The sequence below is a fragment of the Coffea arabica genome, chromosome 2e, assembly GCF_036785885.1.
Source record: "Coffea arabica cultivar ET-39 chromosome 2e, Coffea Arabica ET-39 HiFi, whole genome shotgun sequence".
Taxonomy (NCBI): domain Eukaryota; kingdom Viridiplantae; phylum Streptophyta; class Magnoliopsida; order Gentianales; family Rubiaceae; genus Coffea; species Coffea arabica.
The window spans coordinates 42,037,183-42,042,550 of NC_092313.1; the positions used below are offsets into that span (position 1 = coordinate 42,037,183).

Genomic DNA, 5,368 nt, shown 5'->3' on the forward strand with positions numbered 1-5,368 from the left:
TCTCTTTTGGTGGCTGCTTTGCACACCCAAAATGACTCAACAACACAACGAAAGGACTATGATCTGGACAAATGATAGCAAGAGACAGCAAAACAGATTGCATGCAATACAAAGACACAAAGAGGACGATGGACAGCAAAAAAAAAAAAAGAAACCTAGCGGCTGTTTTGTCTTCTGTTTTTTGACTCGATGAATTCAAGACTCAAACACACAACACTGGGATGCGATTGAGGACAAGAAAAACACAGCAGAAATAGCGACACAATGTGGAAAGCAAAGGGATAATTGCGGATAGTCAAGATAAACGACAAACAAAGGAAGGCTGGCGACAAAAAAAGAATTTTTTTTTTGATTTGACAACAAACGAATATGACTCGAAACAAAACAAAAGGAAAGAAATAACCTGGTGGTTGTCGACTAGCTCTGATTACCAACTGATGTGAAAACCACGATTGGACACGATCTAGACAACCAATCACCAACGGCTTAGGCGGCAAAAATTTGACCCAAAAGTAATCCCCGAGATAACGAACACTATTGATACTATCTCAACCCGTTATCTAACGAACTAGCGAACCAAATTAAAGGTAAATGAACGCCACAATCAAGGGATTACTCGATTGATAAGTTTGATTGAACAATTGAGAAAGATTCTCAAATATTCAAAAGGGCTCTCTTAGGAAGAGAAAAGTGAAAACACTCACAATTGTATTAATCTTGAAAACTAAATGTAAAGGTCTATTGTCTTGGCTATATATAGCCATACACTGGACTCGAAAGACTAGCCCTACGGTGGAATTGATCCACTTAAATGACTAAGGCCCTTGGGCCAAATCTAATGACTAAAATAGCTCCTAAAATATTCGGCCAACCAAAGGTGGTTTTGGCCGAATTTATTACATAAATTAAACAACTAAACAGTAATTAAAAATGACTACTAAGTCTCGGCCTTGACTACAATTGGCAACTAACTCTTGGCCTTGACTAAAACTAGTCTTCACTTGGTTCATCAACTTGAAGTAAGGTGTATATTGTGGAATCCTCATTCTCCAAGCCTTCAATGGTCTTTAAGTCATCTCCAATTCTCTCTTGGATGGTGCATACAAGTACTTGAAGTGACTCGTGTAATTTCTTGGTACGAGCTCTTGTGACCGGTCCTTGTGGTACTTGAATGACTTGGTCACCATTAACCCTTGGTGCTCCGTCATCAATTCCCTCCTCTTGAAGGCGATTTGTCCCCAAATCAAGCTCATCATCTGCATAAAAGGGACTCAAGTCAGCAACATTAAATGTAGCATATACCCCATACTCACCTGGAAGGTCAAGTTTGTAGGCATTGTCATTGATTTTCTCCATGACTTGGAAGGGCCCATCACCCCTTGGAAGGAGTTTGTTGCGCCTTTGAAGTGGAAAGCGCTTCTTTCGCATGTCGATCCAGACCCAGTCGCCTGGTTCGAAGACCATCTTGCGACGCCCTTTGTTTGCATTTTGAATGTATTGGAGTGTGCGTTTCTCGATCGTGGCTCGAACTTTGGTATGCAAGTCACGCACAAAATCTACCTTTTTCTTGCCATCCATGTTAACTCTCTCATGATCAGGTAAAGGAGATAAGTCCAATGGGGTGAGAGGGTTAAAGCCATAGACAATTTCAAAAGGGGAATATTGGGTAGCTGTGTGTATAGTGCGGTTGTAAGCGAATTCAACACGTAATAAGCAATCTTCCCATATCTTAATGTTCTTTTTGATTATGGCACGCAACGAGGTAGACAAAGTCCTATTAACTACTTCAGTTTGTCCATCAGTTTGTGGGTGACTAGAAGTAGAGAAAAGCAATTTAGTGCCTAGTTTACACCACAAAGTTTTTCAAAAGTAGCTAAGGAACTTTACATCCCTATCAGATACGATGGTACGAGGCATGCCATGCAAACGTACTATGTTTCCAAAGAACAGATCAGCTATGTGCTTAGCATCATCGGTCTTATGGCAAGGTATAAAGTGTGCCATTTTAGAGAAACGGTCAACCACAATATAGATAGAGTCATGACCTTCTCTAGTTCTAGGTAATCCAAGTACGAAATCCATAGATAGGTCAACCCAAGGTGCATGAGGGATAGGTGAAAGAGTGTAGAGTCCGTGAGGATTTACCTTTGATTTTACATGGTGACAATTTACACACCTTTGTATATGTTGTTCAACATCCCTCTTCATGCGTGGCCAAAAGAAGTGTTCTTGAAGGGTGAACAATGTCTTAGTAACTCCAAAGTGGCCCATAAGTCCTCCTCCATGGGCTTCTCGAACCAACAGGGGTCGCATGGAGCTTAATGGAATGCACAATTTGTCCTTGTAGTACAAGAACCCCTGTGAAAGAAAGTAATGCTCACGAGTTGTCTCGTGGCAAGGAGTTGAAAATCTCACCAAAATCTGGGTCAGTGACATGAAGATCCTTGAGATATTCAAATCCTAGTAATTTGGCATCCAATGTAGTAAGTTGTGTATATCTCTTAGAAAGTGCATCAGCTACTACATTAGACTTACCTATTTTATATTTGATCCTGAATGCAAAGGTGTCGATGAAGGCTATCCATCTTGCATGGCATTTACTCAGCTTGGTTTGTGACTTTGATGTGCTTGAGGGATTCGTGATCAGTATGTAGGATGAACTCTCGAGGTCGAAGGTAGTGTTGCCAAGTTTGGAGGGCTCGAACTAATGCCATCAGTTCCTTGTCATAGGTGGAGTAGTTCAAGGCGACTCCATTTAGCTTTTCACTGAAGTATGCGATCGGTCGACCTTATTGGAGTAGAACAGCCCCAATACCTATACCAGAAGCATCACACTCTATCTCAAAAACTTTGTCGAAGTTAGGTAAACTTAGAACAGGTGCATGTGTGAGCTTGTGTTTAAGTAATTGGAAAGACTTAGCTTGTTCTTCCCCCCATTGAAATGGTGAGTTCTTCTTGATGGTAGATGTAAGTGGTGCAGCTATGGTACTGAAGTTCTTAACAAAACGCCTGTAGAAGCTTGCCAAGCCATGGAAACTCCTCACCTCACTTACATTGGAAGGTGTTGGCCATTCATTTATAGCCTTCACCTTTGATTGATCCACTTGTACACCCTGTGCACTTATAACATATCCTTGAAAAACAAGTTGATCAGTGCAAAAGGTGCACTTCTTAAGGTTGGCGTAGAGCCTTGCCTTTCGAAGTACATCTAAGAAAGCTTGTAAATGTATTGCATGCTCTTCTAAACTCCTACTATAAATTAGGATATCGTCAAAATACACTACCACAAATTTACCAATGAAAGGACGCAAAATATGATTCATTAACATCATAAAAGTGCTAGGTGCGTTAGTTAGGCCAAAAGGCATGGCTAACCACTCATATAAGCCATGTTTAGTCTTAAAAGCAGTTTTCCATTCGTCTCCATCTTTCATACGAATTTGATGGTATCCACTTTTTAGATCAATTTTTGTAAAAATGATCGCACCATGCAATTCATCAAGCATGTCATCTCGACATGGTATGGGATGGCGATACTTTACCGTTATGGCGTTAATAGCTCGACAGTCAGTGCACATCCTCCATCCTCCATCCTTCTTAGGCACAAGTAGGACGGGTACAGCACAAGGGTTTAGACTCTCACGAATCCATCCTTTGCCAAGCAACTCCTCTACTTGCCTTTGTTGTTCCTTTGTTTCCTCGGGATTAATCCTATACGGTGCCTTGTTTGGCAAAGAAGCCTCAGGGATGAAATCAATTTGATGTTCAATCCCTCTCAAAGGTGGCAATCCATTAGGTATATTCTCGGGAAACACATCATGATACTCCTGTAAAAGGTTAGTGACAATACTAGGCAGAGAAGTATCAAACTCATTAGTGAGTAAAGCTTCCTTACAAATCAATATAAGCAAGACTTGGTTAGAATGTAAGGCTTTCCTCACATCTTTCACTCGAGCTAGCATGCTAGTTTTTCTTTCTTTCCCTAGCTCAATGGTTCAAGTAGGCTTACTCTTATCCTTAGGGTTCTCGGCCATCTTTTTTACTTTTCCTTTTGTTGGTTATTTTTGACTAGTAGCATGCATATCATACTCCCTTTGTAAGTTAACTTGGTCCTCATGCACTTGTTGTGGTGTGAGAGGTGCATGTGTAATTTTCTTACCATTATGCAAAAAGGAGTATTTATTTTAGAACACCATAAAAAATAACTCTCTTATCGAATTGCCAAGGACGGCCTAAAAGCATGTGTGCAGCTTGCATAGGTACTACATCGTATACAATATCATCTTCATATCGGCTAATGCAAAAAGTAACTAAGACTTGTTTGGGGATACCTACCTCGCCACTATTGTTTAGCCATTGGAGTTTGTAGGGACGCGAGTGGTTGGTTGTTGGTAAGTTGAGTCGCTCCATCATTAGTGCACTTGCAACATTAGTGCAACTCCCTGGGTCAATGACTAGGCTACAAACCTTGTTGTGTATATGACATCTTGAGTAGAAGATGTTTTCTCGTTGGAGCTCATCTCGACTAGCTTGAGTAGCTAGTGCTCGCCTTGCCACTAGATATCCAACCGTGTCATTGACAGGTATCTCCTCAAGCTCGTCCTCTTCCACCTCCAAGGATGGCATTCCCTCATGTTCGTCATCTTCATCATCGGTCAATAAATCGCCATTGGGTAACATGATCAAGGTCCGTTGGTTGGGGCATTGGGAAACAATGTGCCCAAACCCTTGACACTTGAAGCATTTGGTGTCACGAGTCCTTGATTTAGAGACCTCTGGTTGGGATTTAAAACCCTCATTTGAAGTTGGTTGGGAAGGTAGTGTAGTCGGGCTCAAAGTCCCCCTTGAATTTCCATTCGACGCTGCAAAGTGTGGGCCACTCGAGGGGCGATCCTCCCTCTTTAAGGGCGTATTTCTCCAATTTTTAGATTGGAAGTTGGAGTTTTGTCGGACCGTTCCCCTCCTCTTGAACCTCCGTTCTACCTTGATAGCTTTGTCCAAGAGTTCTCCCATATCAAGGTAGTGTTGAAGTTCCACGATGTCAGCAATGTCAGGCCGTAATCCTCCCAAAAACCGTGCCATGGTGGCCTCCTCATCTTCGTGAACATCAGCCCGCATCATGGACATTTCCATTTCCTTGAAGTAGTCTTCAACCGTCATACTACCTTGAGTGAGGGTTTGCAATTTGTGATGCAAATCCCTGTGATAGTAACCAGGTATGAAGCGTTTCCTCATGATTCATTTCAAGTTGTCCCATATCCGATGGCCGAGTCCTCATGCTTTCGTTGTTTGATACGGAGTTGATCCCACCAAACTGCGGCATAATCGGTGAATTCTATGGCGGCCAACTTTACCTTTTGAGACTCTG

At 41.8% G+C, this 5,368-nt stretch overlaps 1 protein-coding gene across 1 annotated transcript; it reads right to left on the bottom strand.

Moving 5' to 3' along the window:
* Positions 1-990: 990 nt before the first annotated feature.
* LOC140036298 (uncharacterized) lies at positions 991-5,160 on the bottom strand. Its single transcript, XM_072077656.1, has 4 exons — positions 4,468-5,160; positions 3,543-3,827; positions 2,177-2,358; positions 991-1,813 (listed from the first exon to the last, which is right to left on the bottom strand). Exons 1-4 carry the CDS (start codon positions 5,158-5,160, stop codon positions 991-993), a joined length of 1,983 nt encoding a protein of 660 aa, XP_071933757.1.
* Positions 5,161-5,368: the final 208 nt, after the last annotated feature.